Raw genomic sequence first — 24,865 nt, 5'->3', positions numbered from 1 at the left:
AGGGAGGGAGGGATGGAGATAGATCGATACATACATACATATATGGATATAGATATATAGACATACAGACAGACAGGTAGATAGATTAAATAGATAGAGATGTGAGAGAGAGAGAGAGAGAGGGAGGAAGGGAGGGAGGGATGGAGATAGATCGATACATACATACATATATGGATATAGATATATAGACATACAGACAGACAGGTAGATAGATTAAATAGATAGAGATGTAGGTAGGCAGACAGGCAGGTAGACAGACAGACAGACAACACATCTGTTCTCATCACAGTGAAAATAACTATGGCTCAGACATCGGGTGCCAACCTCCAGAGCTTCGTGAACAGTATCTATCCTCTCGGGCAGGGCCTCTGTGCTCCTCACGCGCTCCTCCAAAGTGTTCAACCAAGTGGTTTCCAGATCCAAATAGTGAAGCAGCTCCACCCAACAAGACCAGACCTCCTAAAGAACGAGAAGGGAACATTAAAACTGAATGAGAAGCCATGCCATATGTCATCCCTTCGATCAATAATAACTCCATTCCAGTGTGAGTAATACGCAGCGGCTCAGAAACCGATGAAGCTGGAGCAGCAAATAAATGAAACAAAACTAAATCTGTCAATAAACTGGAGCAATTAAGGTGGAGGGGAAGGGGGATGGGAACGAGGCTGTCTCAGTTTCCATTCAAATAAATTCCGAGGACCTAGTTACATGTCAAAAAACAAACCTCTATAATTAATAGGGGTGAAAATCATAAGGCTATTGCTTTACTTTAAAGATAAGGGAAGAGCTGGAGACTAGCTCAATGGTCACAGTGCTTTCCTGACAGTCAAAGACCCTGGGTTCAATCCCCAGTACCTGCTACCACCCAATGAATAAATGGATAGATACATACATACATATATACATACATACATGAATGAAAATTTAAGACAAAGGATAAAGATCATTCATGATTTTTTTTAATAGAAACTCAAGTCTTTTGGGACATACTCAATTCCAATTCCAAGATAACTGATGGGTGTAGATATCTCTGTAGGCTCGGTACTTCTTTCCAAGTAAATAAGGATACACCCGTGTAAGAAGAGGGCCCCATTTTGCCAAAACACGAGGCAGGCAGTTCTGTGCCCTCACTACTGAGAGTTCTGAGGCAGGAGGAGAAGACGGGAAAGCGTGCATGAAGGACCTCCTCTCCCCTTACTCCATAAAAGAGAAACTTACCTGACCTAAGATTAGAACTTGACACAGAATTCTCTTTTTTTATTAACTTTCATTTATTTATTCTTTGTGTCTTTCACATCATGCTTCTGGATCCCACCCATCCACCCTCCCCCCACCCTGCAAAAAAAAAATAAATTTTAGAGAGAAAAAAAAGAAAGAAAAAAATTTCATCATGGAAGCTATACAGTGAGTCACACAATAAACCTCTTTATCCATAGATTTTTACATGGAGGCATTCATAGCAAAGAAATGGTTCAAGGCCCCTGGTTTCTGCTGCACCATCAAAGCTGGGCCCTCACTGGGACGCTTTCTGGACATCTTGTTGCTGCCCTGCTTCATGGGGACCCTGCAGCTCTGGGCCTACAGCATCAATCCCCCATCCCCACCTCCATGCTCCAGTAGAGCAGATAGAATGGTTGTTGGGATGGACCAACACATAACCCTGGGCCTGGGCCTGAGCCTGAGCCTGGGCCTGGGTAATTGCAGGGTTGGTCAGCCCACGAGCTTTTCCCTGTCTCTGCCACCAGGGTGAGCTCTCCAGCATTACCTGGCTAGTTCACCCCTCATCAGCACAGAATTCTAATCTGCCCTCTTTAGAGCTACTGACACAGTCCCATCCACACCCCATACAGGCTCTGTTTGGCGGAACAGGGCTCAGCAAGTATTTCTATAGAGAAGCAGAGAAAAGGTGTTTCGGATTTTAGGGGTTGACACCCAGGGTCTGTCACAGACTCATCTTTGGTGTGGGTAGATAGGTGTTTTTATGCTGTTTTCAACCCTTGAGAAATACCACTCTCAACCAAACAAAAAGATACACAGTTCAGACATGAGGCCTCTGCCATATTTGCTGACTTTTGCTTCCAAAAGAAAAAAGAAGTTTTTAGTTGCCCCCATATTCCTCAGCAGAAAGCAGACCGAAGAATCTGCTCAGGTCTACAGGAAGGAAAGGGTGATAGAGAAGCAGTCCCAGGATGCAGGCTCATCCCTAATCAAGTACCGTTCTTCCTAATTGCTCTCAATTTCCATATTTATCTAAACACAAAGATGAGAGCTGGGCATGGAACTGTACACCTGCAATCCCAGCCCCTGCGAGGCAGAACTAGAAATAACCACTGCCAATATAAGGTCGGCCTGATCAACACAGTGAATTCCGGGCCTGCCAGGGCTACCTGGGAAGACCCTGCCTCAAAAACAATCACTCAGTCACATAGGTGACAGGTACCAACTAAGGAATGAGTAAAGTTAGTTAAAATTCTTCCACTGCCATTATCATGCCTGCAGAAATGACCACAACACAATCACTAGTCTCAGGGTATGTTTCATTTACACTGTAGGAACTTGAAATGTTTCTTAAATCTTTCAACCAGATTTTTTTTTTGAAAAGTCATTAAAATGAGAGATCACTTCATTAAAATATTCCAACAGAACAATCTATATCTTCCATCTAATGGGGGAAGATATTTACCAAAAATACAAAGAAAAATTAACATATTTAAGTTATTTTTCCCTCCAGTAAACTTTAGACACTACTCAAAATAAAAATTTGAATTCCCATTTGTGTAGTTAACCTGGTTTAAAAAAAAAAACCACACACAGGCTAGATTCTTATAAAATGGGGATTTTGAGGATTAAAATGGACTCTTTGGCCCCTTCATAACATGAGAACACTTGTGAATACATAAAAATATCAAAATCTGAAGGGGACAAACTATTGCTAACAAATTTTCTAAGAAAGAAACAGAGCCAGACCTTGTTATCCTTTTAAAAAAAATTTTTTTTCTTCTTTTTTAATCTACCTCATTCATAAAAATTACTTGGATAATTCAATGTTCGACAAAATAATGGAGTTTTCTTTTTTTTATAATATAAGGAAATTCGCATTGGATGGGAAGGAAGGAATCTCATACCTCTAGTGTGTGGCACTTTCCACGAATTCTATTACAAAGAAGTTGGTAGCTCTCCAGCACCATGTTGAACTCCGATGTCAACTCCTGGCCACCAGAGGGCACCTTGGTGGCCAGCAGCTGGATGCTGTCCTTCAGAATCTTCACCCTCACCTCCTTCTGCAGCACGTCCTCTTTCGCTCTCTGTTCCCAGAAAAAGGCAACTTGAAACATGGCTCTCTTTTTAAAAAATAATAATTGATGCAAAATTAAAACACCAAAATTCTTCTATCGGCCTGAGCAGAACGTTATTTAGCAAATGATATAGCCTGAGTTTCTCTGAAGGAAGGATGCTAAATATAAAATCTCACTCCTCTAGGTTCCAATGTGCATGTCCCGTTCCCACACATTTTCATTTGGTAGCACCCGAGTTCACAGGCAAGCTATCTTCAACAGGGTTTACTGACAAGAAAGAGTTTCAAATTCTGGGTGCAGAGTAAGTCTCTAAATGAACTCATTGTAACTGACCACTGGAGGTCTGAACACATTAAACTAAAATAAACAAACACCCTCAAAAACGGCAGGATATTGTGGCACAGGCATCCTTTAAAAATGTTCCACAAATCCTTGTTTTTTTTAAAAAAAAAAACTACTTTATCCTCCTAGAACATAGGTATATCCATCCTTCTGATCATGAACAGCACATCAAAGATGATGAAGTTCCACTGGCTAACCTGATCCAGAAATAGCTGCCTCCTGGCTTTCTCTCTGTGCTCAAGGTGCTTGATCTCATATGCAAGAAAATCCACCTGCAGCAGCAGCCTTCTGCGGTCCCTCTTAGCTGGCTTTACTGCTTAATGGATTCCAGCTTCCCCGGGGTGAGGGGAACGTAATTAGGTGCAGTCGCTTTTAAATTCCTAATGGCTGTTTTGAAGAATAAAAATAAACAGAGTGCTGCCCAATCAAAGATTTTAATCTCATCTTTCCCAGCTCTTAACTGTAATGACTTTTAAGAACAGCACCAAACTACAATTCCAACCATGTGAGAGATAAACGCGGTAGTTATGCTTTATATAGTAGACTACCTTTAAAATATTGCCTATACTAAAAATATAAAAATATATCAAAAAGAGCTACATTTAAAAAAAATAGTGCAGTGCCTTACACAGCTTAAGTAAGTCTCTTTTTATGTGTACTGACTCACAGAAAACAGGCATGAGTGTCACATAAAACCTCTTTTTAAGAATTATCTGCATAGAAAACGTTGCCCTAGACAGACTTTCGGGTGAGTTAGCTGTGGGGTAATATACAATGTTACTTGACATTTTGGAAAAAGAAGGGTGAGTCTTGTTGGAAGAATATGGAGGCAATGTGGGACTGAGGCCCGGTTCTTTCATTATATAAGACAACTACTGCCACAGGAACAGAAGTTTCTGGAACCACAGCCTGACTTCAACTTATCCTCACCTTATCTTCTTTGTATACCCCTGCCTCTTACTCTAAAGACACTCTGAGGTTCCAGTGTGGCCCCGAAACTGACTCTATAACCCCAGCTTCCTGCTCTAAAAATGTTTTGGGGTTCCCTGTGCCCTCAATATTGACTCTATAGCCCTGCCTCCTGCTCAGAGGGCATTCTGGGGTTCTTGTGAATCCCCAGTACTGACTGAAATCAAATGCAGTAGAACCAAGAGGACCTCCAGCTAAGTTGTGAAGAAGTCTCTTTTGCTCCTTACCAAAAATTGTGCTTCCAGGAAACAGTGATAGAAGCTGTATGCCCCTGTGACCATAATTAACATCCCTAAATATACACTGAGAAAATACTAAAATGGTAAATTTATATTCTAGGGTTTACTATGATAAAAAAGAAAAATTACAGTTTCTCTGCACAGCCCTTCTTGGACAGTCTGAAGACCTGTGTGGCTCCCTAAGGCTATACCCTGCATGCCTGTCCCCAGGGACCGCATGGCATCAACTCTGGGATGGATTTGAACCAGTGGATTGGCATCAGCCTCCTTTCCCAACTGGAATCACCACACCTGCTCTCCTGCTCATCTCATTCTTCTGAACTGAAAATCCTACTGTGAGCAGACTGGTCTATGTGGTTGTGTGTCTGTGTGGTTCTGTGTGCTACCATGGGCAGGCTGATTAGCATAAAAAGGCACTGGACGGGGTAGAGGGCCTCACCTTCATTTCCTCCACAGCACTCTCCAGTTCTTCCGGGGATTTGTACTCAAAGTCCCTCTCCAGGTACTCCTCCTCAGCCTGAGCCATCCACTCCTGCATCTCGGCCAAGTCCTTTTTCAAGTTCGTGGTTTTTTCCTGACTATCAGACAACTTACTTTTTTGAATAGCAATCTAGAAAGGAAAAGCCATTGTGCTCAGTAAATAGATTTTTAACACACTAACTGCCAAGTTCTACCCTTTAATATTTAAAGACGCTGCAATAAATTTCCAGTTTTATGTTTTAATATTCAAGTAAAACTTCTTAGACATCCTGTGCTGATGCTATGGAATGTAAGAAATTATGAAAATACAATAAATTCTAGACAGCATTTTTGACGTGAACTGAGCCTGAAAATAAATATCTTCTGGAACTCTGAAAACAGGGCTCACAGCTGGTGTTTGTTCTTCCCGGTACCCTGCTCAGCACCTTCCAGCCCAGGGAAAGCTAGGCAGCAGGGAGGTGGCTTCTGCTTCCATTCCTGCTTGATTTATGACCCTTTAATTCCATGTAGGAAATTAACCTGTAGCAATAAAGGCATACACACCCGCTGATTTTATTGCAACAGTGTTTATTATCTAAAAAAAGAAAAACAGGAAGCAGAATTCCCACTGTGTCTTCACATCTTAAAACAAGGGTGGAGCTGAGCATGGTTGCATATTCCATTAATCCCAGCACTTGTGAGGCAGAAGCAGGTGCATTTCTGTGGATCAGGGGCCAGCCTTGTCTACAGAAAGAAGCCTGCTCTCAAACATAAAGAGAAAATTGGGAGTGAGGAGAACTATTATAAAAGGTGTCCATAGGATATTATCCTACAAAATGCTGGTTAGGAAGAAAAAGACACAGGCTGGAGAGATGGCTGAGCAGTTAAGAACACTGGCTGCTCTTCTAGAGGATGTGGGTTCAATTCCCCGCACCCACATGGCAGCTCACAACTGTCTGTAACTTTAACTTTAGTTCCAGGGAATCTGACATTCTACACACAACACACACGTCAGACAAAGTACTAAGGCACCTAGAATAAATTTGAAGAAAGTAGAAGATATGTTTGAAAATAGCTATTTAGCTGAATCTGGCCCAGTAACTTTGTGAGTTTTCTCAAAGAAGTCTGGGAATATTCTCAAAGTCCCCCCCCCTCCCACTAACCACAAACTGACTCAGCTGGAAGAGCTGATCCCATAGCACAGGAATAGTACAACCTCTCCCTGACACGTCCAACCGCCTGCTCAAATTACATGTCACTGTGGAGGCCACCTCACCAGGGCTGCGTGATAGTAACCAGAAGCCAGGACAGGAACAAGAGTGTGGGTTAAGGAACAGTTAGTGGCTTTCCTGTTCCCTCCCTCCAAACAGGCGCATAGGTCTGAAAATAGACAGGCGACTTTCGTGCAGGGCCCAAGTCCCCACCGTGCTGTTGCTCTATCAAGAAGCCAGGCAGCGCTGCTCCCACAATGGATGGTCAGCTCTCTCATTTATGCAGTTCTTACTAAAACTACAGACCTATAGTGTGTGTGTGTGTGTGTGTGTGTGTGTGTGTGTGTGTAATATAACCACATAAATGGAGAAGACTTTGGGCCCACTTCCAGAAGGTTTTTTGTATTCTCTGAACAGCAGTCAGTTCTAACATTTGAATAGGACCATAGAAACATTGAAAATAAACCCACAAAATCATACCTATACACTCTGTGGTTTAGCATAGTAATAACTTCTTTCATGATAACATAGGTGCGACACATTCCTGTGTATTTTTTGGGGGGGGTGGCATGCCTTTTTTTTTAGACTTATTTCTTTTTATTTTGTATGAAGGCGTGTTTTGCCTGGAGGTACACTTGTGTGGCCTGTGTGTCCCCACAGAAACCAGAAGAAGGCATCAAGAGCCTCTGGAACTGGAACTACAGACTGTTACTAGCTATTGTGCCGGTGCTGGTAATGGAACCAGGGTCCTCTGCCAGAGCTGGAAGTGCTTTTAACTGCTGAACTATTTCTCCAGCCCCAGACATACCTGTTTTTGCTAACTACAATAAAAACTTCTTCAATACATTTAACATTTTTACTAGTGACTGATATAGATTGTCTAGAACTGATCTAACTAAGCCACTATTCGTACAACATGTAGCTACTTCTTGCTTGAAGACTCCTAAATTTTCTGTCCATGTTTCACAGCAAATAGAATGCACAGCAGATTTCTGTAATGAATGAGTGAGCAAACGGGTGAGGATGAATGGGGAGAGATGATGGGTGGGTGGATATATATGACAGATAATAGATAATGACGACAGATGACGGATGGATGGAGATGCTGAAGGATGAAGGGTAGATGGATGAACGGATGGATACAGGGAGATAGGGGATAAATAGACGGATGGAAGCCAGAGCTGCTTGTTCCTCAATGTCACTTAAGAACCACATCCTCTGTTTACTTAGACAAAACCCCAGCCATTTACAGATTATGAAGCAGACACAGAAATACAGATTTGGCTGGTGTATTCAATAATTTTATAAAGAGACTACTTTCTTAAGTTTGGTAATGGCATTTTGACTTTGTAATAATAGACTGTACTATAACATAGGATAATTTCAACTTCTTATCTAAAGCACATTTTCACAGATGAAGAGAAAATTGACAGACATTAGAATCAGCCCATGGGTGATTCCTTACTTCAATTTTTCTCCACATTTAAACATGTTCAGAATGAAAAAGTTGGACCAAAACAAAAACAAAACATCAAGTGATGTCACCATAAGATTTACCAATAGAAACGGTAGTCCAAAAGCATTATATCAAGAAAAATGAAATAGTCCCGGCATGCTCTGAGGAACATGATTGAATTTCTCATTTTCTCCTCTTTTTTTCACGACTGTCATTCACTCAGCTACATCTACACCACCATTAGTTCTAAGGTGTCCAAGAAGGCAGAGACAAGTTGCTGGGTGGGCCTTCACAACACTGACAAGCTCTCCTTACACGGGGCAGTAAGCAGAGGTCTCCAAGACATCCCTTGGAAGTGGTCCTCAGTCCCTACTCCTGTAAGCAGGCCTCACTTCCCAACTTACTCAAATTGTTTGCATCACATATTCTAAGGGAAGTTGTTCTCTTCGGCATAAAGCACCCTGTACTATTTCTCACTATTAAGTGATTAAAAATAAAACAAAACTATCCACCTTCCCCAACTCCAGGTCCCACCCTATGTTTTTGGCTCTATTTCCCGAAGAAGTGATTGCTCAGAATTGGTCATATTCAACCCCTTCCTTACTTCCCATTCCCTCCTCCACTGTCCAGTAACATTTTGTCCCCACCACTCCTGGAAATGTACTTTTCTCAGGTAACTTAGTCAAAGTTAAAACTTGATTTTCAACTGGGCTAACCTGGCCCAAGGCATCACACACCCCTGGTTTTACTAACTTCTGTTACTCACTTTCTTCTGGTTCCCATGCCCCAAGAGGACTAAAAAAATAAAAAGCTAAAATTTTACAAAGAGAAAAAGAATTGCCATTGGCATGTGTGGAATTACCTCGGCCTTGATCCTTCCAAAACGGGACTGACTCATCACTTTACCTGCCCCCAGAAGTGTCACCTCCTCAGTTCTTACATTCAAATAGAGAGTACCACAACCCAATGTTGACCCTTTGCCAATCTCCTGAGCTACCCTTGACCACTGCTTTTCCATCATGCCTCGTCCTCTACCCAAGCCCTGTCTGTTTCCAAGACAGGCCTCACATGGCATGCCTCATGACCTCAAGGGAACCTCTCCTTTTGAGTCTGCAATGACTTAAGTGTTGTCCCTGCTTCCCTACTTAGCTTTCTAAAGCAAACCATCTACCTGAAAGTGGAAGGGACCTTAAAAAGTCTGCCACATGTCATGTCCCTGCTCAACACTCTCAAACGTGGGCCAGGGAGATAGCTCAGAGGTAAAGGCACTTGCAGCCATGCCTGGTGAACTAAGCTCAATCACCTAGACCCACACACAACGGCAGAAGAGAACTGGTACGCACCGGTTATTCTTAACTTCTACATGCATCCACGGCATATGCACCCACACATTCATACCCACGTTAATAACAAAGTTAGTAAACGTCAGAAAAGCCTCTCAAACTAGCTGACATCCCTCGTAAAATGAAATCCAACATGCTTGCACCATTGAGTGCCTTTCGCCACCTTCCGACCGTGGCTATTCCTACTTCCCATGTCACTAACTGCATTCATTCACAAGCTGCAGGGCCTTGGGTCCTCAATAAACACACCACACACACACACCACAGCTGAGCTTTAGGACTGGAAACTCCCCCTACTACATGTTCTGGCCAACCTATTCGAAACAATAGCCACCTTCTCCTACCCCTTGGTTGCCCTCTCCAATAGTTCACCTGCCTCTCAGGAATGCAACCTTCTCAAGAGGAAGGAAAGGCCTGGTCATTGCTGTGTCCCCAGGCACCCAAAGTGGCCTGGCCACAGTCGCTAATTAACAAAATACTAAACTGCAGCTGATGAATGAATATCGGCTGCCTAAAAGATTAATAGCTATAATTCGTAGATGCCACACTAAAACGTCCTCAAGGCAAGACAAGGATCATAAATGAATGTGTGGAGCTGTGTTTAAATAAGAAGGAAAAGTAAAAGTCCTGAATCCCACTAAGCAAGCAATATTCTTCTTTAACTTTAATATATATATGTGTGTGTGTATGTGTGTGTATACGTACACATATGTACATACATATATACCTACAATACATATGCATACACGTTATATATGTATATAAATAATGCATATGTGTGTATGTGTACACAGATATATAAACTTGTGTGTGTATATACATGCATATGCGCTCACACACACTTTATGTGTGTTTTATGTTTTCCTGTAAATGTCCTAGACCACTACCTTTAATTCTACTTTTCCTGGTCAAGAGAAGCCAGCTACAGTGAAGGTGAAAAGCTCACCTCTTTGCTGAATTTCTCCAGCTGAGCATGGTAGTCCGCTACTCGTCCATGGATCCAAGTCTTCACTCCGGTGACTGGACAACTTTGAAGATCAGTCTCTACTTCTCTCATGTTTTTGAGAGATGATTCGATCGTTTCAATTTCATTTGCAAATGTCTAAATATAGGAAACAAGCCCGTGTTGAGTCTACTCGCATGTAAGTAAGTGGATATCAGATTCACATCTATCTGCCTGCATCCTGAAGCTACTTCAAGGTCTTACTGCTTGGCAGTCAGAAGACTCAGCCACTTAAAAGATACCTCCCTTCAGAAATTTAAGACAGCCATTTGCTAAAAAAGATAGATTAGAAATACTTGAATTTCATTGGGAAACACTACTCTTAATTAATTTGGAGCAGTGGTTCTCAGCCTGCGGGTTGCTATCCCTTTGGGGGTCACATATCGGCTATCCTGCATAGCAGGTTATTTGCATTACAGATTTAGAACAGTAGCAAACTTAGCCCAGCTAGGAAGTAGCAATGAAATAATTTTATGGCCAGGGATCACCATGACAAGAAGAGCTGGATTAAAAGGGTGGCAGAATTGGGAAGGCTGAGAACCACGGGTTTAAAAACACCTGATGACCTCATCAAGCATAAACCGCATATAATACGACTAGCAGATTTCATTTAAGGCTCGTCAGGTGGCAGAAAGACAGCAGCACACTCGTGGTAATCTTTACATTAAGATCATCGCTGTAACAGAAGGGCAGCTCCCGAGGAAATAAATTGGCTTTTGTTCTCGTCACCAGTTCTATAACCACGGCCGGGCATAAAATGTCAGCTATCTGTCTGTCTTTTATTGGCTATAAAGCCAAAATAAAAGCTTTATGATAAAGGACACTTTATCTAGACTTCATATGCACCATTCTTACAAGTTTAATAACTCCAAACGACAATGAAGAAGAAGATAACGTTATTTATTTGAATAGGAGTGCCAGACCAGCAGAACTCACAGCACACTGGTCAAGCTGCCGCTGTAGACCAGCCGCGTCTCCTTGAGCAGCCTGCTCTTTCCTTAGGAACTCCTTCACATCACCCGTCCACTTCTCAATGACCTCTGAGTCAGCCTGAATCGAACACAATAACAGAGGGGGATATTACTCAGTGGCATTCAACCCACTGCATCTCAGGATCTACTGCCATCAGGGAAAAAAAATGCAACTTCTCAAAACTTCGATAGCATCATTTTCATTCATTTCATTTCCTTTTTGAAGTCTCCCAACTTGAAAAATAAATCTTTAAAATAACAGCTTAGTAATAATTCCAAAAGCCTCAAAACACTCTGGGGTGAACTATTTCTGTTTAAAGGCAAGGGTTATTTAGGACTAAGATTCAAATTACAAGAAAAAAAATAGTATTCTAGTTATAATCAACTGAAAAGAAATCTTTTGTTTTCACCTAACCTCAAGCAATTGTTCTCTAAGGCTAGCTATTGAAGTAGTATATACACAGCCTCATAAAGGAAATATAATCCCCGACTTTTCATTCTTCTGTGAGATGACTCCTTCCTTGAAAACAGAACTAGTCACTGCCTACTTCAAATTTTTCAACAGTTCAAAGTTACTAAGAACAAAGAGAAGGTCAACATTTCCTGGAAAAAGCAGACTTCAGAGAGGACACAGCATAGCTGTGGCTGTATCTAAGACAATGTTAGGCCCACTTGAACTTCAACAGTGTAGAGGTCCATTTTCCCCCAAGGCCTCCCTTTCCGTCAGTGATTAGCCTTGTAAATTTCTCTGGAATGTCTCCTTGATCTCTCTTCAGTTCTTTCTTGTTTACTCCTAGAAATAAAATCAACTTGAATGATGAAATTCAAAAGTGGCTACCATGTATCTCCCTGTATGATTATACAGTCCTTCTTTAGTGATCTTTCTAGGGCAGTATAACCAGGAAATGCACAAACCATTCTGATCCACAGACTCTGGAAACAATAAAAATCACCTAATATTCCTATAATACTCCAAAACCATTATTATTCTTATGAAGTTGGAATGAGTCATAAAGATGAAACTGACCATCCAGCTGCTAAACTTATAAGACACCGCCTAAAATGGGTTTGGATTTTTCCCAATGTGCCTTTGTTCCATGCTTCTTTTGTGTTAAACTTGTTTGTTCTTAGATACATCAGCCATAAGATTAAGATTCACCAAAACCCCAATATTCTCAGTAATTACCTCAAAATAACCTTCCCCTCTCAAATATTGCTTAATTGATTGTTAATTTAACTATAGGACTTGATCACCATAAATATTAAATTTTTTCTTTATTATGTTCACAATATCAGTTAAAAAATAGACCAACAAAAATCGAACAGAATAATTCAAAGTTTAGGTTTTCCAGTCTCCTACCTGCTGCTGTTCCTGACTTTCTCCTACTTGGAAATCTGACCGAGAAATATAATTTTCCATTGGGCACCTGGTTTTGACTTGGTTGGTTAGTTGGTTGGTTTAAATTGGGCTTCTTGTTGTGTTTTAGGACTTTGCCAATTAAAATTTATAAACTAGTGACACTGTTTTCCTGAAAATGTCATAATGACACCCATTGTGTATAATCAAAAGATCCTAATAAAAGTAAAAGTGGGGCTGGAGAGATGGCAGATAAGAAACAAGGCTCTGTTCTCAGCATCCCCATGCCCCAAGGGCACTCAGCTTAGTCACAAAGAACAGGAAAGAGATCCAAGAACAATACAGTTTCTCTCTCTACTTAAAACTCACACAGCTAAAGTACTTATGTTTCTAATCTCCAGTAGTGAATAAGGGTCTCTTGGCCTCTGTCCATGAACAAACACATGAATACACACACACACACACACACACACACGTGCACGCAGTTCTTTGGGGAACTTTCCTTCTTACAAATGAATTTAAGTTCCTCTTAGAGTTTGGGAGACGACTCAGTTCATAAAGTGCTTGCCTGTTAAGGATGTGGACCTGGATCTGAACAGCAGAGGTCACTTAAAAAGCAAAGGATGATGAGAAGTACTTGTTTTCCAAATGCTGGGGAAACAGGTGGATTCCTGAGACCTGCTGGCCAGCTAGAACCACTTCATCTGGGAGCCCAGGGTCGCAGGGGGAGACCATGTTTCAAAAATAGTCCATAGACAATCACCTGGCCTCTGGTCTCCACACACAGTCTGATGAGCACACACACACTCTCTCTGTCTGTCTTTCTGTTTTTCTCTCTGTGTGTCTCTCTTTCACAGAGACACACACATACATATGACTAGTAAATTTCTAATTAAAAATGTCTGCAAAAAAAATTAACAATAAGTCCTGGCCTAAGACAATAACCATTTCTCATTCCCAGTTTTATTCAATATTATTCAAGGAAAGATGAAAATGTAGGAACCTCAAAGATTTTCCTTTGGAGTGGCCAAAACTTTACAAATGCTGACCATCCCTGCAGAAGTTTCTTGAGTGGGTAACACCCTAATTCAGGGTCACAGAGAAGGAATGTGGGGTCAAAAAACCATCTCCACACCTTACCCTGTCTCTCCCAAGCTGGAGCTAGAAGCATTTTAAAGCTGAGAAACTCTGGGCCCAAGAGCCTGAGACTGACTCCACAGTACACAATAGCCCCTCACACTTGACAACAGTACATTCTTGGCATTCCTCTCTCTCTGCCCCCCCCCCCCCCCCCCCCCGGTCAGCTGGAATGTCTGCTGATTTTGACACAGTTAATTTCTACCCAAAGACACAGCGAAAGCAGCTGTGGAAGAGGAATTAGTGCAGTAATTTAAAGGCAAGGGCTTCCTACTTTGCTCAGTTCTGAGGCATTCCAGAGCCTGTAGCAAACACTACCTGGGGTTTCAACAGATACCAAAAGCCTGCTCAAAAGACTGTCAAAAAGTGCTGTGTCACAGAGATGAGGGCAAAGAATGAAACCACCTCATCAGCTTATCTAAACTCCTGTCCCTAAATCCAGGGTGTGGAATTGCCCCTGGACTGAATAAAAATGATGGCTGGGTCAATATTTTAATCATTATATCAGGCTTATGTTCTCTAGGCAAGTTAAATGAGCTAAATACGGATGTTATTCTTCCTTATTTTTATTCTGAAATACTTCCAAAATAATAATTTTAAAGCCTGTTTCTTCACTGGCAGAGTCCCCAGCATGTACTTCCTGCCGTCTTAGGCGGAACACATCGGTTTGCTGAGTGAGTTTGAGCAACTGAAGGAAGAGGAATGAGCAGACAGCTGTGCGGACATCGGGGATGAGTGGGTGTTAGACTATACGGTCCAAGCTCACTCGAGAGGGGGCAGTGGGTCCGACACACCTACTGAGCCGTTCATTCAGATCCCTGCCATTCATATCCTCATGTATGTCCTCTTACTTGCTGGGCACCCTGCAGAGTCCTGTCTTCAAAGAGCTCATTCTCTGGGAGGAAGGAGCAACACAGAGTTCTAAGCATGATAAAGCTCGGCAGGGCGCAGATGGGAGGACACAGTACAACTTCGGAAGTATGAGTAATCTTCAGGCTGTGCTTCGGCGCTGAGCAACACTGAAGCCCACTAGTAGAGTTTGTTCTTAGAGAATCAGCCAGGGGGGAGGCAACAGGCACACTGTGCCAGCAGGTGCATGACATGTCTAGAAGAAGGCAGCGGTCCAAAGTGGTCCTTTGGGACCCAAGATACTGTGCCAGCCTGATGTTGCTCACAGTGGAGACAGAGACATCCTAGATAGGAAGGAGCAGGGACTAAGTGACAAGTATTATTCTTTTAAACGGGTGTGTGTGTAGACAAACACAGGACAAACAAGACACGCGCGAAAGGAGACACAGACAGGCGGCTCCCACGTGGGTGCATTTTAATGGGGGGGGGGAGGGGACACGATAAGGGACAGGTGTGCAGGACACACAAGGGTAATCCAGGAGGAGTCTGGGAGCTGTAGTTTCCAAAAGGAACAACAACAAGGATGAAGTGGGAAGACGAATTTCTAAGGTGAGAGATGAGAAGAGTAAGTGGAATGAACGAGTGAAGGAATTGCTGGGCAGGAGGCTGTGGCAGAGCCTGCGCATGGAGGGAAGAGCTGCAGGCGGTGTCCACAGACCCAGGAGGCACATTAATTAGGCTTTGTGTGCACTTGGGGACAGGCCAGTAATGCTCCAGGTAAATTCCGCACTGTAGGGTCTTGAGTACGGAAAGGAAATGATATAAAATATATCACAGTCCCAGAAATAGCCAAGATATTACCACTGGGGATGTGAGAGTAAAAGGAGCTAAGAGAAATGAGCCCCCTTGGATTTTATTTTGTCCTCATGATTCATAAGAAAATCCTATCAGTAAAATCAATAACAAAAAAAAATGCCTCTTTTGTGTCTTTTTAAATGTCTTGCTGCCAGGAACGGAATGATGGTTTGTAAAACTACAAATGACCATTTCTGTTGTCAAGCACAGCAGAACAGAAGAATTTCAGCCCACATTTGGGCTTAGCACTCTGAAAGAGCATAGCGGTCTCTCTTTAGCCTGGACAAAAGGAATTAGCGGTGAAGACAAGGGAAATAACACCAAATGCCACGAAAATAAGAGGCAACTATGACAAACACAGAGAATTCCTCCCACAAACATCTCAGGGCTGAAGAGAGGAAGATAACATGTCAATAAAAAGCAGATTGCAAACATTAACTCGACCTCTAGAGGTGCTCTGTTCTCGGGAAAGGCTTTTCTCTGAGGACATCCTCTAGCTCTGCACTCTATCCGCCATTGGAAAGTCTGTATAAACTGGCAACAGGGCAACTCCACGGTACGGTTAAAGGAAGGTTTTTATGGAGCAGAGACAGTTTAAAGATCGGAGATTTGGGGATAACTTGTTTGGTGGGAGAAGTTGCTAAGATCTGTGAGCATTCAAAAACCTATGTATCATCCATGGCTATTAACTGAGCGGTACTGAGGCCCTCTGCAGTAGGACATGGAGTCTCTGAGACTGAGGAGGAAGAGATTAGAAAAGGAGGGCAAAGGGTCGGAAGCAGGAACTCATCCAGAGGGAGGATTCGACTAAGCTCCAGAAGGTGCTGAGACCATGTGGGAAGTCAGAGGAGAGACAAGCAGCTCCAGAGGCAGGTGGACTCCAGAATCTGAGTCGACTATGGTGTGCGACAGAAGTCAGCAGAAACAAAGGATCCGTGTCTTAGCAGAGTCAAACCAGCAGTTTGATTTGGTTGGAAGAGGCCCAGCCCCTTGGAAAAGGATCCATTTGTGCTCCTCCCAGATTTCAGCACCAGATGTATAAGCTGACAACATGACCACTTCAGAGTATGGGTAAGCGGAAGGTTTTTTGAGCTATGAGAGACGTAACAGCCAGAGGCATCTGGAAGAGTCCAGAGTGGAGAAAGAATGTAGTAGACTGAGTGGAAGAGTGGAGGGAGGGAACAGAGAGAAGAAGAGAAAGAATGGACCAAAACCAAACCAAACAAACAAAAAGCCTAGTTGAAATAGCAGTGTTGTTAGGAGAATGAGTGGTGGGGGAAGGGAAGCTCCGGAGCTAGAGGGAGTTTAGAGCAGGGAGGGAGGTGAGAAGGGCTAGGATGCTAGGATGCTAGGATGCTAGGATACTAGGATGCTAGCATGGACTCTGAAGTGCACAGCAGGTGCTTGTGATGCTGCCAGAGCCTGGAGGCCTGCATACACTTTGCTATGCAAATAGGTACCACAGATAGACATCTGTCCCTTCTGCCTTTTGGAATTTGGGGTAATGGAATTTCTTTTGGATCTGAGTGTTCCTCACCAGGATCTACTGTAATGTATTCTATAATATGGAGAAAAAAATACAGATTCAAATTAGTAGTATGTATGAACTGTGTGTACATTAAAATCCTACATGGATTCACTGTAAATATAGCTGTCACTAGGACAGGAAATAGAAATGAGACTAAGAATATTATTGGTAGTGAGTATTTCTATATTGTTCAATATCTGCCAATAGCAATCTTCATGTATTATATATATGATTTAAAATGCATTTTCAAAAACAGAAATTTCTGATTTTTACCATCCATGGTAGTGTCCACAGTACATAATGAAGCCCAGTCTCAAGAAAACTAATTTATTAATTGAATTAAGCTGAACAAACAATTCCACTACTTTATCCCTAAAAAAGCCCATAAATTGGCAGTAAACCTAATAGCTGCTGGGGCTCACTGCTTGAAAGAATGAAGCTTAGGGGGGTGGAGGAGGGGGCTTGAGAGATGGCTCAGAGGTTAAGAGCACTGACTGTTCTTCCAGAGGTCTTGAGTTCAATTCCCAGCAACTACATGGTGGCTCACAGCCTTCTTCTGGCATGCAAGCATATATGGAAGGAACATAATGAATAAATCTTAAAAAAAAAAAAAAAGAATGAAGCTTCCAAGACTAAAACATCCATCAGGACATGGGAAAAGGAAAAGGCTGTCCTGTGAGTAACTATTTACTCCAATTGCCTTGTAACTCGGTGAGGACACTTCGAAATCTTCCCACAAGGATTAACGAGCAATTCCTTTGAAGCCACCGAGTGTCTTTTGAATTAAAGTCATGCATGTGTTTGCTTAATAAAATCGTACAATTAAAGAATGACTACAAACAACTGTCAGCAAGCTTGCTGCTAACCCACCAAAGGGGGAAAAAAAAGTAATAGGACATTAAACTCTGCTACTCTAATATCAAATATTTGAATAGAGAGACCCATGAATTTGATAAGGAGTATCTTTAATATTTCTACTTAGTATCATTAACACAATCTCAAACTGACCACTAAAAAACACTTATAATTGCAATATTTGCTATGGGACAACGATCTGTACCCTGTCACTTGTATTTTCAATAAACGCTGATTGGCCAGTAGCCAGGCCAGAAGTATAGGCATGGCAACCAAGCAAAAAGAAGAGGCAGGGCAACGAGAATTCTGGGAAGAGGAAAAAGTTAGTCTGCAGTTGTGACCCAGCCACAGAGGAAGCCAGACACAGAGCAAGCAAGATGTGACTACCTCGCCGAGAAAGGTACCAAGCTAACACCGGCAAGAATTACAGGCTAATATAAATTATAATAGTTAATAAGAAGCCTGAGTTAATAGGCCAACCAGTTTATAATTAATGTAGGCCTCTATGTGTTTATTTGAGACTAAACGGCTGTGAGACCTGGTAGGACAGACTACCCAGCCAACAAATATTAGCAACAACAATGAAATAAATTCTAAAACTGGATTATGCTAAGCCTAAGACTCTCTTCTGTGTTTAAGAAGCAATTTTATTCTCTTGAAACTCCATATTCAAATACTGTCACACTATCCTCGTTAGTTTTAACATCAACTTGACACAGATAAGCATTAGAGATTCTCGACTGAGGGACAGGACAGATCAAACTGGCCTGTGGGCATGTCTGGGGGGAATAGCTATGATGGTTGATTGACTAAGATGTCAGAGTGTGATTCTCTAGGCAGGTGATCTAGGGCTGTATATAAGAAGCCTGGTACGCATACCTCCAAGAGCAAGCCAGGACGCTGTGTTCCTGTGTGGGTTCTGCTTTTTAAGTTTCTTCTTGAGATCCTGCCCTTAACAATAGACTGTGACCAGAAAGAAGTACAACCCTTTCCCCTAAGCTACTTCGGTCAGTGTGTTTTAGCCCAGCCACAGGAAAGAAGCTAGAGCACAAACATTTAACTGACCCTAAAACAAACTTCTCAGGCGTCACTTGTGAATTCTCCTAACTCTAGCTAAGATTTAAATTTGAAGGTATAGAAACAGATCACACAGCATGGATCAACCTGGAACCACTTACACTTGGGACTAAGTACTTCTGCTTCTATGAGGGTTGACCTGGGCACTTTAAAACAGCGAGCTGCATTCCTGGCTTCCACCCCTCCAATGTCACCTGCCTACCCCCCACCCCTACGCCATGGCTATGACATCCAAAACTGTCTATAGACTAACACATGGCTTAGAGCTAAGGGGAAGAGAGAGAGATCACTGTTGGTTGTGAATCATCAATAAGTCACTATGGGAACATCATCAAAAATTTTGCAGTCACAGACAAGTATAAGTCTCATTTACACCACTGGAAAATGTACACATTCTGTGAGCAGGGCAGAAGGTTGGAAAAGTTACTCACTTGTAGTAGAAACACTAAAATCGTGAAGCAGAGGGCTTCCTTAGCATGGTAAGACCCTGAATTTAATCCCTACCCTGGTTTAAAGAACAGATACAGTGGCATACAACTCTAACTTCAGCCCTTGAAAGGTGACACTCAAGGATCAAAAGTTCAAGATCATCCTTGACTATATAGCAAGTTTTTAGCCAGTCTAGGATATGGAGACCTCCCCCAATGTCCCCTACTCGGTTCTCTGCTACCTACTAGGTGAACTTCTTCCACTCCGACTAGTCACTGCTATACTTTGATCGCTGGTTCCTATGCCACCAACCCCAAGCTGAAACTCTATTTTAATCATTATTAAGCGATGTATTCATCAAGGTCTAGCTCACCTGTAAAAGTAGCATTCTTTACAAAACAAAAGAAAAGCATGTGTCTACCAGCATATTAAAAGTATGCCTTTGATAAGCAACTTGTAAATCCCAACTTGAGCATATAATGAATGTGGGACCAGAAAGAATGCCAACTATTCAGAAAGAAGACATTCCAGGCTGACGTGATGATCACTGTGTGCCCTGAAACAAGCTCAAACTCCTCTTGGCCTCTTGACTTACCTCAAAGTCTCTGAGTCTGGGCATGATTTCCTCAAGCAAATGTAAATCTCTGGAAACCTTAGCCTTTACTTTACTCCATCTCCCCTGGACATCATCAAATTTTTGTTTAAACTTTTTTCCCACGTCAGGAAGCACATTTTTCTCCAAAATCTTTGTTTCTTCTGAAAGTTTATGCAATGTAGGTTTGTGATTCTCAAGAACTTCATCAAGGGCCTAAAAAAGTTTCCTAAGATTAGAACTGTACACAAGAATATACCAATGTGCATCTGTACAAACGTAGTGATATGATATATATTGATGCACACACATACACACACACATACACACAACGCAACACACAATGCACACACAGTGAAAAATGGGGAGGACAGGGATGTTACTCAAAAAACAATTAAAAAAAAACCAGTCAATCAGAAAAATCAGGGCTTTCTCTTAATGAGGTCGGTGAGGATGGCATAATTTATATAATTTATTCTGTACACTAAAAAAACACCTGGAACAGAACACACAGTGTGCCAAAAACCGAAGGTCAACCATTGGTCTCTTTTATCAACTACAATGTCATAGAGACTTTACACCACTAAGAAAGAAGCAGGAAAGCAAATTAATCAACAAAAAACTCAGTATCAAATTTAGGCTTGGCATCGTGGCTTATAACAGCCAACCTCAGCACTAGGGAGGCTGAGGCAGGGGGACTGCATTCAGTTAGGCCAGGTAACTATAGAATGAAACCCCGCCTCAAAAAGAAGGAAAAAAAAAAGTCAGTCCAACCTCATTTTAGTTAGGAAAGGTATTTAACAGATGATGAACAGGTTCAGAATATTATGTGACCTATAAGAAAATACATTTCCCCTAGTAATATTTAAGACCATATCGTTTATGGACCTCAGATAAATTGTTTTGGATAATTAAGCTTCAAATTATAAATTCTTAGGCCTGGAGAATGGTTCAATAGATAAAGACACACAAGACTGAGGACCTCAGTTCTCTCCCTGGAACTTTTATTTTTTCAGTATAACAATGATAATATTCTTTTTCTTTTTCTTTTTTTATTTATTTATTAAAGATTTCTGTCTCTTCCCCACCGCCACCTCCCCTTTGCCTCCCCCTCCCCCAATCAAGGCTCCCTCCCTCTTCAGCCCAAAGAGCAATCAGGGTTCTCTGCCCTGTGGATACAAAAGAATATCAGTGTCCACCTGTGTCTTATCAGATCACCACGGATTAAAGTTAGAAGGCAACAACAATGCTACCCCCAGAAAGCCGACAAACTCATGGAAACTGAACAATCAACTACTGAACCACACCTGGGTCAAGGAAGAAATTAAGAAAGAAATTAAAGTCTTCCTTGAATTTAATGAAAATAAAGAGACAACATACTCAAACCTATGGGACACGATGAAAGCAGTGCTAAGAGTTCATAGCACTAAGTCCCTGGAACTTAAGATGAAAGAGAAAACCGAGTCTCCACAGATGTCCTCCAGGCTCAGTAACACCAACCTTCACAATAATATTATTATTAAATAGTAAACAATTTTTTTGGTTTTTTGAGATAGGGTTTCTCTGTAGCCTTGGAGACTATCCTGGAGCTCTCTCTGTTTGCCAGGCTGGCCTCGAATTTACAGAGATCCACCTGTCTCTGCCTCCCTAGTGCTGGGATTAAAGGCGTGCACCACCATCGACAGGGAACAAAAACATTATTTTAAATCTGCCACTTTTATAGTAAAATTTTAATAATTTGAAAAGACTTAATCAAAAATGGCCATTTTTTTAATCACTGAAAAACCACTTCAAAAACCATCAGACAGAGAGTTCTCACATGCGGCATACCTTTTTCTCTTGCAGGGCCTGCTCCAGCGTTGTGAGATCATTAAGGGAGTCCAGAGACGTCTGAGCTTTTTTTTCTGACTCACTTAGCATCTCTTTCAGTGTGTTCAATGTGTCCAAGTACACAGGTCCAGGTTGGCTCTTCAGTTCTGATGAGTTAAACACACTTACTCAGGAAAAACAACGTAGAACCTAATCCTGTTACTGTCTACAGCATTAATCTTTTGTGTATAATAAAAAGATTCCAATAGATAATAAATTAGACCCCACGATTACAATTGAAAAGAATCCCTGTTGGTTAATAAAATAGGTCATCCCTCTGGCATTTCAAACAGACAGGCTGTGGCTTCATTCCTCTGGGGGCCGAGGCTGGAAATATTAACTCGCTATCATTTTTCTTCATTTGATCATGCTGAAATGTCTTGATGAAGCTTGAAGGACAACATTCCTTTTGTCTCCCACAATTCCCCCTTCCCCAACTGCTACACAAAGAATAAAAGGCAGCACAGATCCCTCCACCAGCCTTCCTGAAATCCCATGAATATACACAAACTATATGGGAACCCTACAGACAGGAAGGACCAGGGATGGCTGGCAACAGCCTAGCCATCCACGGCTCTGTCAAGATCCCAAACAATCGACATTTGTGCAGAGGAGGAAGTGAGGTGGATGTGAAGCCCCAAGAGGTGAAACCAATTAGCAGCATGAGTTAAACTGCCTGCCACTGATCCTTGTCCTGAACCGAAAGCCTGGTGTGCCCCAGCCGGCTGAGAAAGGAGTCTTGTCTAGTATTTATGTCACACTGTAAGCTAACTGATTTCCATGAGCGCAATGCATGAAGTCTGAATGCACTATTAACATAAAGGCGCCGTGACACGTTTGTCTAATACATATGCATTCCTAATGTCATTGCACAATGTGCAGGAAATACAGCAGCGGTGGCAGTCACAGCACTGAGCACACACAGCCCAGAACAATCCAATGCAACCGCTGAAGAGAAGAAACACACAACAGGATACACAAGCTTTCAAATCCTTCCCCAACAAAATTTTAATCCAATTTTTCCAATTCCAACTTCTTCGATTTTGCTTAAATTCTGGGAGAGCGAACAGATTTCTTTTTCAAGGAATGGGTGGTGCTGCAGAAAACCCTAACCACTGGGAGCAAACAGAAATTGGTGATGCTTTTGCTTGGTCTGAACAGATCCAAGCAAAGTTGTTTCTTCCCAAAATATCTCCGTAAGGGGAGGAGTGCAAACCAAGCGCCTAGCATGCACGAGGTCCTGGAGGTCACCACGGCGCCACAAAAGGAAAATGAAAATCTTCCAGAAGTCATTACATTCAATTGACACACTTTTCCGGCATGTGATGCTGCCTATTTATAAACAAGTGAGAGCTCAGGAAATAGTCGGATGGACTGAGACCTCGAGCCGCACAGGTGCAGAGGAAGAAAACAGGTGCAGAAACTCAGATACGCGGAAAGTTTAAATATTGGGAGTAATTTTTAGATTATGGCAAAGTGAGAGGGGAGACAGGGACACAGAGTGAGAGAGAGACAGACAGAGAGACGCACAGAGACAGAGAGAAGACGTGACTGCAGCCCAAAGCTGGGGTTTACCGTTCTCGAGTTGCTGCTGGCATTCCTCTAAAGCCTTCTGCACGGCCTGGTGGTGACTCCAAAGGTCATCAAAACCCTGCTGGACAAAACCTGGGACAGAGGGCTGAGACTTCAGGGCTGAACAGCTTGCACACAGTGTCTCAATTCTGGGGTGAAGGCCAAGGAGATCTGTCAGTTCCCTCTAAAGGAGAGAAAATACGGTCACTTCACTCCATGAAGATGAACATCCCCACAGAAAGCTATAGAGAAAATGAACACAGAGCTCATGATACAAGATCCATTCTCTCCTACACTCTGCTCTCTCCTCTGATTGTAAAATCTTTTGCCTTTTACAAGATACAGCTCCTTGGGCTACAGACAGCTCGGTGGGTATGAGCACTTGCTATGCAATCCTACAGACCTGAGTTTGGATCCCCAGCACCTACGTAAAAATGTAGGTATTGCCTTGTGTTACAACCCTTGAGTTAGGGGAGAAGAGGACAGTTGGAGCTTACTAGACAGCAGCATCCAGGTTCATGAGAGACCGCATCTCAGAGGAATAAGGGAGAGTGTGGTAGGGCAGGATACCTAATGTCCTCTGTTGTCTTCTGGCTTTCACAAGCAGAGATGTGCACTCATGTGTGCAAACACACACGTCTTTCACCACACACATTGAATGACATATCCTCTTTACATATGAGACTCAGCATGGAAAGGCTCTATGCCAAAAGCTGTTTGGTCCCCTACCTGGCAGGAATCCTTTAAGCTTGGCAAGGGCTGCTGAGGTGATGCAGAAAAGGGTGTGTCCCTCAGCCACTCTTCCTTTGCTTTGATGGTCTTTTCGAGGGCATCGAGCTGCTTAAAATAAGCATTTATATCGTCCTGGAGTTGGATCTTCCTTCCCAGATCTTCGAGCTGCTGAGATAGCAACTTCCACTCTGATGAAACCCTCTCCAGAACATCGTTTATTTCCTCAGTTGAAAGGCCCTCTACACAAACAGAAAAGGCCAAGTACATCAAGCAGACACTTCATCTAGCAATACCAAGGTTGTTTAGAATCGGTCTACACACTCTAGCGCAGTGAACGATGCGGCAACATACAATGGTCATTCCCTTAGGTCCCTTCTAACGGAACTAAAACTCGCAGTGATCCGCTTATAAATGATTGGATGTCCTTTAATTCCGACCTAAGGGGAGTAGGAAGCAATGAAAGAGCTGCTCAAGAGTGGCGTGACTATCTCACAGAGCAACAGCCAGTTCCTCGCACATAGAATCCGTGTTTCCATCCGTGACACCCTAACACTCTGATAGCCTCTAATCTGATGCGGGCAAATAGACTAAGACGCCCGAATTTGTTCAGAGCTAGAAAACAAAGCAGACAGCTAGCAAAACTCAGAGCTGGCTCAAGTCTATGGTGACAAAAGATGAGAGCCACTGGCACATGCAAGAATACGAAACCAGGACCCACGTTCAA

General features: G+C 42.4%; 1 protein-coding gene across 2 annotated transcripts in view; it reads right to left on the bottom strand.

Moving 5' to 3' along the window:
- Window positions 1-24,423, bottom strand: part of LOC126513311 (utrophin) — a 346,673-nt gene extending 322,250 nt beyond the window's left edge. For both annotated transcript variants that reach the window (XM_050161608.1, XM_050161610.1), the window contains exons 1-9: window positions 24,139-24,423; window positions 23,413-23,593; window positions 21,799-21,944; window positions 19,972-20,184; window positions 11,255-11,368; window positions 10,262-10,417; window positions 5,286-5,456; window positions 3,126-3,305; window positions 325-459 (exon numbers count right to left, since the gene is read on the bottom strand). In XM_050161608.1, coding sequence (XP_050017565.1) covers window positions 325-459; window positions 3,126-3,305; window positions 5,286-5,456; window positions 10,262-10,417; window positions 11,255-11,368; window positions 19,972-20,184; window positions 21,799-21,944; window positions 23,413-23,593; window positions 24,139-24,408 — 1,566 coding nt within the window. In that variant the 5' untranslated portion in view covers window positions 24,409-24,423. The remainder of the gene's footprint in view (window positions 1-324; window positions 460-3,125; window positions 3,306-5,285; window positions 5,457-10,261; window positions 10,418-11,254; window positions 11,369-19,971; window positions 20,185-21,798; window positions 21,945-23,412; window positions 23,594-24,138) is intronic.
- Between the last annotated feature and the right edge of the window lie 442 nt (window positions 24,424-24,865).

The sequence above is a fragment of the Alexandromys fortis genome, unplaced genomic scaffold, assembly GCF_014885135.2.
Source record: "Alexandromys fortis isolate MF-2015 unplaced genomic scaffold, M_Fortis_MF-2015_v1.1 scaffold_134, whole genome shotgun sequence".
NCBI classification, from domain to species: Eukaryota; Metazoa; Chordata; class Mammalia; order Rodentia; family Cricetidae; genus Alexandromys; species Alexandromys fortis.
This window is presented reverse-complemented; position numbering and strand designations above follow the sequence as displayed.